General features: G+C 49.3%; 6 protein-coding genes across 6 annotated transcripts; 4 read left to right on the forward strand and 2 right to left on the reverse strand.

Moving 5' to 3' along the window:
• Positions 1–360: 360 nt before the first annotated feature.
• On the reverse strand, positions 361–2,018 carry N7447_000584 (uncharacterized protein; the record flags this gene model as incomplete). Its single annotated transcript, XM_057224860.1, has 3 exons — positions 361–1,175; positions 1,240–1,910; positions 1,981–2,018. The coding sequence occupies 3 exons, from the start codon at positions 2,016–2,018 to the stop codon at positions 361–363; spliced, it is 1,524 nt and encodes a 507-aa protein (XP_057088876.1).
• Positions 2,019–2,517: 499 nt separating this feature from the next.
• N7447_000585 (mitochondrial 37S ribosomal protein uS8m) lies at positions 2,518–3,030 on the forward strand (the record flags this gene model as incomplete). The annotated part of the gene is made up of 1 exon (XM_057224861.1): positions 2,518–3,030. One exon carries the CDS (start codon positions 2,518–2,520, stop codon positions 3,028–3,030), a length of 513 nt encoding a protein of 170 aa, XP_057088877.1.
• Positions 3,031–3,755: 725 nt separating this feature from the next.
• Positions 3,756–4,559, forward strand: N7447_000586 (uncharacterized protein; the record flags this gene model as incomplete). Its single annotated transcript, XM_057224862.1, has 1 exon — positions 3,756–4,559. The coding sequence occupies one exon, from the start codon at positions 3,756–3,758 to the stop codon at positions 4,557–4,559; it is 804 nt and encodes a 267-aa protein (XP_057088878.1).
• Positions 4,560–4,822: 263 nt separating this feature from the next.
• N7447_000587 (uncharacterized protein) lies at positions 4,823–6,043 on the forward strand (the record flags this gene model as incomplete). Its single annotated transcript, XM_057224863.1, is given in 4 exon segments — positions 4,823–5,299; positions 5,382–5,624; positions 5,641–5,919; positions 5,978–6,043. The coding sequence occupies 4 exon segments, from the start codon at positions 4,823–4,825 to the stop codon at positions 6,041–6,043; spliced, it is 1,065 nt and encodes a 354-aa protein (XP_057088879.1).
• Positions 6,044–7,695: 1,652 nt separating this feature from the next.
• On the forward strand, positions 7,696–8,493 carry N7447_000588 (uncharacterized protein; the record flags this gene model as incomplete). Its single annotated transcript, XM_057224864.1, has 1 exon — positions 7,696–8,493. One exon carries the CDS (start codon positions 7,696–7,698, stop codon positions 8,491–8,493), a length of 798 nt encoding a protein of 265 aa, XP_057088880.1.
• A 1,184-nt stretch (positions 8,494–9,677) lies between these two features.
• On the reverse strand, positions 9,678–11,219 carry N7447_000589 (Major facilitator superfamily domain general substrate transporter; the record flags this gene model as incomplete). The annotated part of the gene is made up of 4 exons (XM_057224865.1): positions 9,678–10,291; positions 10,352–10,698; positions 10,753–11,033; positions 11,088–11,219. The coding sequence occupies 4 exons, from the start codon at positions 11,217–11,219 to the stop codon at positions 9,678–9,680; spliced, it is 1,374 nt and encodes a 457-aa protein (XP_057088881.1).
• Between the last annotated feature and the right edge of the window lie 582 nt (positions 11,220–11,801).

Consider the following 11,801-nt stretch of genomic DNA (forward strand, 5'->3'; position numbering starts at 1 on the left):
AATATGTCAGTGTTTTGGGTTGTCTGATTATTTTTGTTTATCTCTTGCATACTCTGTACCAATTTCGTGAGCATATTATTCTTAGCGCTTAGGGGCATTATCCAATTTAGCATCTTGATTCATCAATATAGCGGGACTCGAAGCTTTTATACTACTAGTAGTTTCTCGGTTTGTGTCTAGCAAGCACTTCATTTTCTCATCAAATTGAGAAGCTAAACAACATTCTTATACTGATTTGCGTTCTCGTAGGACTACGCAGCAGCCGGTCTAGTAACAGCAAGCACTAAGGGTGATCATGACCAGCGGAGATCTCTAACAAGAAACAATGCAGAACCTTAACCTCCCACCCAAAAAAGAGCCTCAAAGTTTCCTCTCAAGCTTCTTCAGGAACCTATTCATACCACCTTCCAACCGCTCTGCTCTATCCTCCAATTTCCTAGGCCGCTGTCCAGGATTCTTCATGGCTTTCTGTGCATATTTCTGATGGTGAGAGCTAGCCTCCACTTCAGTGGGTCTGTACAACTGGCTATGGATATTATATTCAGAGCCAGCACGCTGGTGTTGCTGTTGGGGTTGTTGTTGCTGCTGCTGCTGCTGCTGCTGCTGCTGCTGCTGCTGCTGCTGCACCTGAGTCTGGTCATAGGAATAGTTCGAGAACCCGCCTACCGGCACCGCCGCTCCGGGCTGATACTGGGGCGGCGACTGGGCCTGGGCCTGGGCAGCCCCATAGACCTGCTGGTCATATAGATGGGCATTCGGATCCTGCGGCGGTGGAGCGAAGGACATTGAGCCTTGCCGGCTTGCGCTGTACTGTTGAGCTCCCTGCCCGCTGACAAACGACTGCGGATATGAAGGGACAGGCACTCCAGGGCTGTTGAGAGAGGATCTGGCAGTGGGGAAAGTGTTTGAATGATTTAATCCTACACTGGGCGGAGGGGAGGCAAATGTTTGCGGCGCTGCGACTGGAGGGCCTGCGTATTGCAATCCTGGGGTTGAGGGGGGCGGGGATGCAAACGCGCCCACGCCTGGTGCGCCCCCCATCATTTGGTTCGGAGGTGTATATGGAATGCCGCTGTCTGCTGCCACTGCGGCTGCGAGGCCGGTGCCGTTCATCCCGTCCACTGGCGGCGGGGTCTTCTCGCGGTATTGGATTGGCTCCGGGGCGGCTGGGGCGGCTGGATTGTATGGGAGCGGAGCGAAGCTAGCTGGGTCTTTCTTTTCCTCGGCGGGGAGTCGAACCAGCACTTAACCGTTGGTCGGCTGGAGGTCCGCTTGGAGGGGGTGGGGGGAAGCTGCTGGTTGGTAGGGGCGCCTGTTGCATTGGTGCCGCTGTGCTTGTGGGCTCTGATCGTGAGTTGCGTGTTTGACCATTCATGTATGCCGGGTCGGAGACAGCAACAGTCTCGAGTTGCTGGACTACAGAGCTCATGGTATCCTGTGGTTGCGGAGCTGGCTCTCGGTCTGTCTCAACCTGGCCATTGGATAGAAGCCGGACGGCGGTATCCAGAAAGTCGGTTGCATCTTCTTGAGTCCAGAAGTAGATATCCAATGTGTGTAGACGAGCAAAATCGCGTAATCCCTTGGGGTCATCTCGTGGGTCTCCGCTAGGCAGACGCCACTCATGTTGGGGGGTATCATTTGCATATTGCTGTTGGGGCGAGGCCGTGTGCGCATCAACTGTTAATGTACAAAGTGTCGGGAATTGAGCAGAGTGTCGTATATGAACACTGCTTAAGCCTCCACAGAATGCATCCTGCTCTGGAGATCCAGGGTTATTGGCGATTTCCATCCGAGCCTTGTTCTGAAAGGCGTCATGGTAAATATAAACATAGGAGCCTTTATCAAAGCGATGATGATATGGTAAAGGTCTTCGGGTTGGCTCTGTGAAGTAGTAGTGGATATCTGCAAAACTATTCTAGCTATTAGACACAATCTGAGAACTGCTTCGAATCGACCTGCGGGGAAGTCAGTTCAACTCACACAGTCACAAGACGCTCTTCACCCGCTGATGGTGGCATTATTGCCTGACAATTCGAAGTACGGAATGCAAGTATACAAATGGCAGCAAGTAGAGGAAAAAGAAAAAGAGGAACCTACGTTTATTATTTATACCTTGGACTGAGGGGTATTCAACCTGTGAAACGCCAGCATCAACCGCCATGCAAGCTGGGCGCTTAGAAGATGTATGGATGTGATGTGATAGGACGGTACTAGTACCTGGTCATCACACATATCCGCTATGGGCGATAAAGTACCAGGTACCTGGGCCAGATTGCGATCCGGGAGTATAGTTTATCCGAAAATTTCCATCCTTGTCGCATCTTCAGGCACTACAACACCTCTTGCCGCATCTTTGCTTCCCCAGACAATTGCAGTCCACTGTGGTCTCTCGCGGTATTCCCTTTCGTATATCTGGGATCCCCCGTCATCCTTCCTCTTCCGTGATCAATTCCACCACTCTTTTTCTTCTCCGAACGGCCGCCGGTAGAGCTTAATTGCTACCATCGCGAAATCAACATGTCTCTCGTCAACCTTTCCGCCGTCTGCTCCCACTTGAACAATGCCACCAAGGCCCGCCTCGCTCTCACCTCTATCCCTAACAGCAACCTCCACCTGAAGCTCTCCCTCGCCCTCCAAAACTCTGGCTACCTCTCCTCCGTGGTCCGCGGGGGCCCGACTCCTCCTCCAGCCCATGGCATCCTCGGTTACCCTGCAGCCAACGATGAAGTCGAAGGTATTGAGCCCATAACGCGCGATAATGTGGCATCAAGGCGGCTGTGGCTGGGCCTGAAGTACTGGCAGAACGAGTCGGTCCTGGGCAAAATCAAGATGGTCAGCAAGCCCACCCGACGGGTCAACATTGATGTGGAGGGACTGCGCCGAGTTGTACGCGGTGAGGAATCCGGGTTTGTGGCCGGACTTCGCTCGCCGGGTGAGAGTCTGTACCTCTCTACAGACCGAGGGATTCTGGAAGCCCGCGAGTGTGTCGAGAAAAAGCTCGGTGGGCTGGTTCTATGCCGTGTGCTATAAGTCTGCGATTGTCCTAGTGGCTTATCCCTGATTTTGGGGGAGCCACCCACCGGGGAGATTTGTTTCTCTTCTTGCATTTATTTTGGAGTTTGTTGGTTAGTCGCAGCGCTTTCTCTTTTCGAGATTAGTCTTTTTGTGACTGTTGGGATAATACCTGGGTCAAGGATCTGTATATTAGATGTCTGCGTATCTCGCATTCTGTGTGCTCTGCTAGTGATTTTGCAGCTGTCCTCAATGTGACACAGTGTATAGATTATGACTTGAAATATGTCCGTACTTCCCTTCCATAGATGTGCTTACTACAAGGTAGTAGTAACCCTTGGTAGGCTGGTTTTATAGTTATACTGATATCTTATTTCCAGTCTCCCAAGTGTTGGGGGATATGGCGTAGGCGATAGTATTGCGAATGGCCATGGCCAGATCATAAGGGGTAAGTTAAAATAGTCGGCCGCTTATGTGGCCTGTGTCCTTGACGGCGTAATTCAAAATTATAATCTATGTGGCTAAGAAACATCGAAAACATGTTTTCATCAGATACCTCCATGGTCCACCCCCGTAGCCACTCCGTATCTTCCTGTTTGATCCCTCTGTCTCTTGGGTCATCATTTACGCTCTCTAACTTCCTTCTTAGATCACCTCATCTAACCTATAAGATCATCTTCGTCTCTCGTGAAGTCTCCGTCCCCTTGACCCATCCAGTGATCGTTGGGCATACAATACCAACCATGGCTGAGCCTCAAAGCGTCAAACGTGCGAGAGCCAATACCATCGGCGATGTCCACACCACTACGACAGCGCCGCCACCAGATGAAATTTCCCGGCGCATCCAACATCTCGATTCACAGACTGTCACCGACATACTCACCCGAGCAGCGCAAATCCACCCCGATGTGATGAGCATGGTGGACGATGCCATTCGCGTCATTCGGGAGAGAGAGCAAACTCGCGTCATCAACTTTGACCATTATTCGGGTTCAATCTGGAAATCGATTAATATCACATATCGTTTCATGCGCGGTGGAGCGCAGCACGGTATCTCATTCGAGGTAGCCCAGGATGTCGTTGATACCATCAAATTGATCACGAAACAGTGTGGTCCGCTCACAAACCCTCGGACACGCTTCAACGGGATCTCTGTCCTACGCAAAATCGGCAAGACGATTGCGCTTTCTTCCAACGATACATTGGGTCATGAGGTGCAAAAGCGGTTCCAATATGATACTGCTCTTGTAGATGGGATGTGGGACATCGTCGATTCTATGACGGAGGATGAAGTGCGAGCAATCAGAGAGGATGAGTCGAGTCCAGAAGCATTGTGGCCGAAGTTAAGAGAATTGGAAGAGCTAGCCAAGGATCATTCCATCCATCCTGGATTACAAGATGTGCTGGATCTATTCAATCCTGCTCACTGTGGGGATAAGGAAGAAGAGGGTGGAGAGGAATATGGAGAGGAATATGGAGAGGAATATGAAGAGAAAGATGGAGAAGGATACGAGAAGGAGGATGATGCTCATCAAGAACAGCCATGAGACTCGTCGTTGATATTGAACTAGGCTGTGGCTTAGGCATCAAGAATAAAAGCCAACTTCAAATCCGAATGAATTAAAGAAAAAGGTCTGACCGTTTGAGTGGCCTCTCTCTGGTATCATTTCCAATATCACTTGAGGTGCTTCCGAAGTGCTGCGGTAAGTTTTGTGTCGTATGTAGTTGTGATGTCGCACAATTGTGTCTATCCAGTCCGAGTTTCCCCATATCAAAGCCTCCATGTGCTCACACTCGATCAGCCTACACAATGACCGATATAGCGAAGAAAGTCCTTATATCTGGCGGCACAGGCTTTGTAGGCTCGGCCATAGTGCGAGCTCTTGCAGAAAAACACCCAAATTTTATCATCGTCGTCATCGACCAAAGTCCCCCGCGGTCCGAGCACGTCCTACCAGAGAGGACTACGTGCATGCAGGTGGATATTACTTCAGCTAAAACATTGAGCAAATTATTCGAGGCTTTGAAGCCAGATGTCCTTGGACACACTGCTGGAATCGTCCCAGATCTGGCCGATCGGTTCGGCCGCCGACTTGAACAGGAGGTATGGAAGATCAACTTTGAAGGCACACGGAATATGCTGGACGTGTCCGAGCCTAGTGGGGTTGAGATCTTCATATATACGAGCAGTTGCTGCGTGGTGATCGACGATGCGCGTACCGCTCATCCTAACATCAATGAAGAATGGCCTTCGGCATTTAGGTCAACCATTTATGGAGAGTCCAAGGTTGGAACTACCGATCCCCATCAGCAGAATTATCGGCATCGGTATCAAATAAGTTACTGACACGCTCTGGTATGTTACCTAGGCTGCTGCAGAAGCACTCGTTCTAAAGGCCGCGAGCAGCAAAATAGTGACATGTGCCCTCCGGCCATCGGTGCTTTGCGGACCAGGAGACTACCAGCTAGTACCAGCTATTCACGCATGCATCGCCAAATATGAGACCCCTTTTTTGATCGGAAATGGCTTCAATCTGTGGGATATCACCCATGTCGACAATGCCGCAGATGCCCATGGAGAATCTGTTGTCATCCCGCACCGCTGCAGGCGAGTCTTTTTTTATCCAGAATAACGAGCCTATTGTCTTCCGTGATTTTTGTCTGGAAATCTGGGCGCATTTTGGGCACGTCCCGCCTTTTGAAATGCATATCCCAAAGAGTCTGGCTTACTTCGCCGGGCTGGCGTGTGAAACTGTCACCTGGTTGATGGGAACAACAACAAATTTGAGCCGTGGAAGTGTACAAGATGCATGTGCTATTCGATATGCTAGTGGTAACAAGGCTAAGGAGATCTTGGGGTATAAGGCGCGCATTGGCATCGAAGAAGCCATCCGTTTGAGTTGCGAGGTAAGCAGATATCACAAAGACAACCTCTTTTGCTGCCGTACTCACTAAAGCAATCCAGGATTATGCTTCTCGCCTCGGGGTAAAATTGCCCATTCCCAACAGTAGAAGCCACCAAAAACAATAACATGCCACGTTGATGGAGAACCACATAGAATTTCCGGCTCCATGGCAAATGTCTAGGGTTAATGATACCCTGGAAATACTCCGATGCTTTTCTCGGGCTTGAAAGGCGCTCCTTAGTTTGAATTACTTTATCATAACCCCTATGGCCGATTACAACCCCACTAGGCAACCTTGACCCTGAAAGCATAGACATTGGGCTTCTTATTGGGCTGCAAGGGTGGATTGTATGCCATCAGAACAGTTGAGCCCTCCAAATTTGAAAATTTTGATATTGAATTTCCTCTTTGTTTCACCTGAGTCTCCAGAAGAGTCCCCAGAATAGAGACATGGCCCATGCGGCTTATTGCATTGGGCCCCAAAAAGCCCAAGTGCCCAACGCGGATTAACTACGCGCGTCACGGAAGTTGCCTGTTACACCTACCTCAGCTCATCTTTGCATTTCTTCTAGGACTTTCGAGGACGCAGATCGCCTCTTCTATCTGCACATTTGGGTATCCATAGGTCAATGATGTCCAAGGCCAGAATCCCTGTCCTTGCATTTTCTACCCAACACCAACCTTGCTGCCCGAGCCTCTCCCCCAATACAAGTATCGAACCACAATGGAGGTGGTGCGGCAGCCAGTTTGCTGGTGCTTCGCTCCTAAGTTGTGAAGATCGAGGTTTTGGATGCAATGTCTGCCATGCCATCGGAGTCATTCTATGCACTTCCAGAGGCGTCTCACGGCGCCTCGGCTGCCAACGAGCTTTGCACACCGGTCCTATTCTCGATCGATCGAGATCTTCAACGTAAACGGCAGGGGACGGTTCAGGTTCTGTTACCCAACTGGTTTCGTTGGAATCAACATTGCCCAGGCAACACAGGCCTCATCTCCATAGATTTCATCTCCACCAACGCCACTAGCGTAAAGTCCTCTAGCGCGGCTCTCAATCCAGTTACTTTGCCGTTGCAGAAACCTAGGGCTCTGATCACCTTGGTCAGGCACACTTGATTTGTCGGAGCCCGGTAGAGTGACTTTCTAAAAAAGACTATAATACCTGCCCTTTGCTCGGTGTTTGTAGATTCATTCGCTCGGTAACGCACTTGATAGATATATTCTTTCTCTCGTTGTCCTTCAGGATCTTGTTCCCAATTCTTATATAAGGCTGGTATTACTCCCGGCTGACTTTCTTCATGCTTCCTGTTCTTCCTCACCCACTGGCGGCTGGATCAGTCTATCCGTTCTCTTTGCCAGCAAGTCTCAGTTCTTGTGCAAGCTCTATCAACTCTAAAGTTGATACTCGGTCTCCCCATAGGTCAGCAGAATCAGCATTGCCATTCCCTTCTCTATTCCCGTGCCAAAGCTATTGGAATCCAAAACTCATACCCCGTAACAGCACCATGGCTCAGCACCCCATGTATGGAACTCCAGCAATCTCTCCGGTGATCTATCAAAGGTATTGTTTGGTCATCGTTCACTTCATTACAAACTCCTCCCAAGCTATCATCGACAAAAATCGCTTTCGTTCCTTTTACTAAACGGTAAAAGGTCACCATCTACTCTCCACGGATATGGCTACAGAGACGATCGTCAAGCGTCTTTCGGTCCAGATTCTAACCATCAGACCACCCATTACCGCGGAGCTCCAGTCCCCCTGGATAGCCACAGGTACATGATGGGTCCACCCACACCACCCTCGGGACGTTTATCCTATCCTCCAGCTGGACAGGCCCACCCACCACCTGAGAGTTATGAATGGAGCCAGCCGATCCACCTGCCTCAAGACACCCTGAGGCGGGGCCTTGGAACAATGAACCCCCCGGAAAGCCCGGAGTATGTCATGGAAGGAAACAGCCAGCGATCTGCCGAGAGATCCAGAGGAAGCCCACACTATCATGCCCAGAGACGGACATCCAACCGGAATGAATTTGATGGCCCGTATCAGTTCTTGGAGCCACCCTCTCCACAGGCTGTCGCAGCCCAGGATAAAGAGCTCCCACAGCTTCCTACTAACCTCGATGCCGGTGAGCAAGACAGCATCCTCCACAAGGTCAACGACCGCCTGTCCCAGTGTGCCTATGACTTCATCGCAAAGTACCAATTCCGTGTTCCTATCGAACAGGACAAGAGACCCGTCAAGGTCCCCTCAGACCGCGAGTGGACTGAATGGGTACACCTTTTGAAGCGGCTGGCTACTACACGCCGCATCCCAGCGCATCTCTTGTACAACCGCCAAATTAAACAGCTCATCACTGTCCTGGAGAACTCCCTGGAGATGCGCCATGCTGCTAAGCACCAGTCTAGGCCAGTCAAGGATGACCGCAACGTGTTGCAGCTCATTTCTGCGGGTACTCAGGTCGCGAAGATCCTTAAGGACTCTAGCGCCATGCAGTTTCTCGATTGTCTTTATGTTGACACCGAGAAACTGATTCTGGAGCGACGTGGCCGTCGTGTAAGATTTGCAACCCCTTGAATCCGTTGGATGGACAATGGCCGTCTTTAGAGTCCCCGCTTGGATGCCACTGTCCTGTTTCTGTGTGTCTTCCCATGGAAGCCCTTTGGATTGTCCTGCTTTTTTCTCCCCTGCTTTTCTCTTCTTTTTTTTTACGACTCCTTTGGAATACCCCATTGTCAAGTTCGAACCCCCTTGGAGGAAAGGTACCCTAGAACCTCCGTGATTTCCAGGACGAAAGCCTACGCACCTACGTACCCAGCCCAGGTGAAGGGATGATTGAAACCAAACCCCATTCAAACTGGCAGGGAAATAATCGCCCAGCTCTCGCACATCTCCCCCAGGTCTACGTGTCAGCCAGCGGTACGAAAGGAATCAGTAATAGGGCGGTGGTTTTGTTGGTTTTCTCGGTTTGATTTCTATTTTTATTCTGGCGTTCGGGTTGGATGTTTTGATATGTTTACTATGCTTCTTACGTCTTCACTTGTGCTACGCGACCATGTCATGCTTTCGGTTTTTGTTGTATGCAGCACGAGATTATGTCTGTGATTTATGCTATGTCTCTAATTTGACTCGCTTGGGTGGTCCACTTCTGTTTTTTCCTCTGCTGATTTCATACATTCCAGGTTTGGGGTTGCATTGTTCCTCGTGTCCACCGCTATAGTCTCGTGGCTCTACTACAGATCAGTTCACATAACTTGAACTGCTTAAGGGGCCAAAAAAAGAATGAGGCTAAATATGAAAAAGGGGCAAAAAAATAGTCTCCCTGGGAATCGAACCCAGAACCTTTCCGGAACATCTGCTAATCGCATTTGTTAACGGAAAATCATAACCGCTAGACCAGGAGACTGTTAGGCCACTTGGACCAATTGATGGAAGGAACACCCAGCTTTGACATTATCAACTAGAATGGTCAATACCATACTATACAACCCATGTTGAGACATCGAATTGGCATTCACACCCAATACTAATAACTAGATGGGCATTGGACAGTTTCAATCTAGTATTAGTAACCGAGAGGTGGATACATGGGAAGGGTCAGAGACAAACATATACATATTATAATAAACTAATATTGCTGTTCAATCCTATCTATATATTTAGGGCACACATGAGCACAAGCTCTATTATGTTGGACAATCACTTGGATAATTTCCTTGCTAATTTCACTCTAAATATCTCATATACCAACAGAACGTATCCTAGTCCTTCCCGTCAGAACCGATGACCACCCTCTGTGCCTCTAAGCTACTGCTGTCCGTTTCCTCCTCCACCTCAAGCGTGTCCGAGACGTTCCAATTGCCAAACACCGCAAGAAGTGTGAATGGAATTGTAAAACCCCATAGTGCAAAGCCCAATATCATCTGATTCAAGTTAGCCCAGTGAGTTGCCCCGACCGCATAGGCAATCGTGCTGCCGATGGACTCCCACGATCTCAGGATTCCGGTTGTTCTCGCGATATCGCCATCTGCCTGCGCTCCCTTGATCTCGGCCATCAACCAATAGATATATGTCTGCAGCACCTCATAGAAGAACCGGAAGAATATATAGACAGTGAAAGCCGAGTTGAAGAATGGTCCATCACCCAAGTCGAAGGCGGGTGGTTCAGCCATGCGGGAAAGTTTCGTCTCGGTGATGGCGTTCCATATCCAAGCTGCTGTGATAAAGACAAGGACAAATATGTACACAGCCTTAGATCTGGTTCCTCGAGACAAAAATTTCAAATCAAGAAATATGCCCGTCACCACGTTGGCGGTGGCGCCGACCACGGCTGTGAGGAAAGACGCAAGGGCTCTGGAGCGGACGGTGAAATAAGCTAAGTTTACAGTCAGCGAGGCCATTCATAACTAACCCAAGAGGATTGGAGATGCCATACTTGTTAAATAGTTCCCCTGATAAGTTACACCAAACTGTCCTGCGAGGAAGACCGGGATGAGTAGCAACATGTACTTATTCGAAAGTTGCTTCCAGATAGCGCGAGCCTCGATAGCGAGGCTCGTCTTCTTCATATAAGGGATCTTGGTGCCATTACTTCTGATAACATCCTGTGGCTGTGACAACAGCAACGCAAATGGTGCCCCGAGGGATGAGATGGCAACAAGTCCTAAGTATGTTGTGTAGGTGACCTTGCCAACGTGCGCGGTATTGACATTGAGAGCGAGAGATATTGAACCACCAACCAGCGGTCCCATCTGCCGGATACTCATCCAGATTGCAACGTAGCTAAACATGACGGTCAGTCAAATGACGACTAGATGGCCAAGAGTTTCAACCTACCGTCCTCTTTTCTCCTCCTCTGGATACCCAACTGCAATGGCAGCCTCACTAGCCCATAAAAGAGACGCCCCAATCCCACAAAGAGCAGCTCCGAGCAGGAGAAACCACTCGTTGCCATAACGATTGTTGCAGTAAAGACCAGCAGCATAGGGAGTGTAGAATGCGGCTCCAATGAACAATGTCCATTTTGCAGTGATTTTGTTGGTGACGCCACCGGCAAGGAAGCAGCCTACTGACATGAGTCCGTATGTCAAGGCATTGGCGGCATTGTTCAGGAAAGGCTGCATAATATGTTAGCGGCAATCGCGCAGATGTCCCAACAATTGATGACTTACTTTGGCATTGCCTCCAGCTCCAAGATTATTAAGAGCAGTCCAGATTCCGGGTTCGCAAAATGCGACTAATCCCACAATGATAATCTGGAGTAGACATGACCGGTAGAACCGGGTCAGATGACCGAAAGCCATGATGGATATGGGAGGTTCCTATACGGATCATAGCAGCGGAGAGAGTCACTATTAGTACTGCATGGCGATGGATCCTAAGGTCGCATACTCTTGCAGCAAGAGAACACAGCACGTCACGATCCATCGTAATCACGATATCCTGATTTTATCTCTCAGCCGTATAGACCCACGGCGGCTGAGGGCATAACTGGTGCTAGCTTGTATACTGGAGACAGCAGAGCCTTTGAGTTATAGCCAAATCGATAAGGGGAATGCTGGAAGATAATCTTCAACATCCCGATGATAACAATGGTGCAAAGTGAGCCATTGGTCCTTAAAAGCACGTAATATGAGGGGGCATCCACGCCTCCAGGGCTGGGCACGGCCCCGGCAAAAGACTTGACTTTTTTTTTTCGCCATATCTTCTGAATAATAGTACAGGGAAATCAAGTGTAAGCTCCGTTACAGGGTGAGCTAGTGGACGTTATATATATGGGCTAATATATATGTCAATACTAGAACCCACTTTTATTCCTGTCCATTGAACAACTAGAAAATTAGACATCTTTTTTTTGTAGTTGACCAAATTGTCATTATATCAAC

The sequence above is a fragment of the Penicillium robsamsonii genome (assembly GCF_028829455.1).
Source record: "Penicillium robsamsonii strain IBT 29466 chromosome Unknown utg000001l_segment0_segment0, whole genome shotgun sequence".
Classification (NCBI taxonomy): domain Eukaryota; kingdom Fungi; phylum Ascomycota; class Eurotiomycetes; order Eurotiales; family Aspergillaceae; genus Penicillium; species Penicillium robsamsonii.